Below are 632 nucleotides of genomic sequence, written 5' to 3'. Positions count from 1 at the left end.
CTTGAATTTATTTATAATTTTTTTTAATAAAAATTTTCAAGCAGATGTAGTTGCATGCTACCCCCTGCAGCTCTCTAGCAGGGTCAGAAGCAATGCTGGTGCACAGCACTGGGGCCGTTCTCATTGTAGATATCCTGTGGAAGCCATGAGCCCTGGAAGGCATCAAGGGAAGCAGCAATGGATCCTCCTAGCCAGGCAGCAACATGGCGGCTGGGGGCAGCAGCAGGGTGCCCGCTGCCCAGGCCCTGAGCCACACGCTGAGCAAAGCCACACAGCAGTGTTGTGCCCCCAGCCAGCAGCAGTGGGGCGTTGCCAGGTTGGGCTCCACTGAGGTGCAGGGAGCGGGCTGCCATCTCTAGTAGTCCCGGGCCTGGCACCCCCAGGGCCTCAGGGGTGAAGAGAGCCTCAGCACAGCGGGAGTACTCATCCTGAAGGAGGGGCCCCATGGGCTCAGAGTGGGCACCAGGTGGGTGGCAACAGCAGCGTGTCTCCTTCAGGTGCTGGAGTGTCTCTGCTGGCAGTTGCACTCTGTGGGCTGCCAGCATCTGGCCCAGGTAGACTGTAAGATCATTCCCGGCCAAGTCCAGGCGAAAAGAGGCATGGGGAAGCACGTAGCCATCCTGTACTGCCAC

At 58.7% G+C, this 632-nt stretch overlaps 1 protein-coding gene across 1 annotated transcript in view; it reads right to left on the bottom strand.

Moving 5' to 3' along the window:
* Positions 1-41: 41 nt before the first annotated feature.
* LOC104915146 (actin, acrosomal process isoform-like) overlaps positions 42-632 on the bottom strand; it is a 16,446-nt gene continuing 15,855 nt past the window's right edge. Inside the window, exon 2 of the mRNA XM_010725869.3 lies at positions 42-620. Coding sequence (XP_010724171.2) covers positions 84-620 — 537 coding nt within the window. The 3' untranslated portion in view covers positions 42-83. The remainder of the gene's footprint in view (positions 621-632) is intronic.

This window comes from Meleagris gallopavo, chromosome Z, assembly GCF_000146605.3.
Source record: "Meleagris gallopavo isolate NT-WF06-2002-E0010 breed Aviagen turkey brand Nicholas breeding stock chromosome Z, Turkey_5.1, whole genome shotgun sequence".
Classification (NCBI taxonomy): domain Eukaryota; kingdom Metazoa; phylum Chordata; class Aves; order Galliformes; family Phasianidae; genus Meleagris; species Meleagris gallopavo.
Note: the sequence above shows the minus strand (reverse complement) of the source record. Positions and strands in the feature narration are given on the sequence as shown.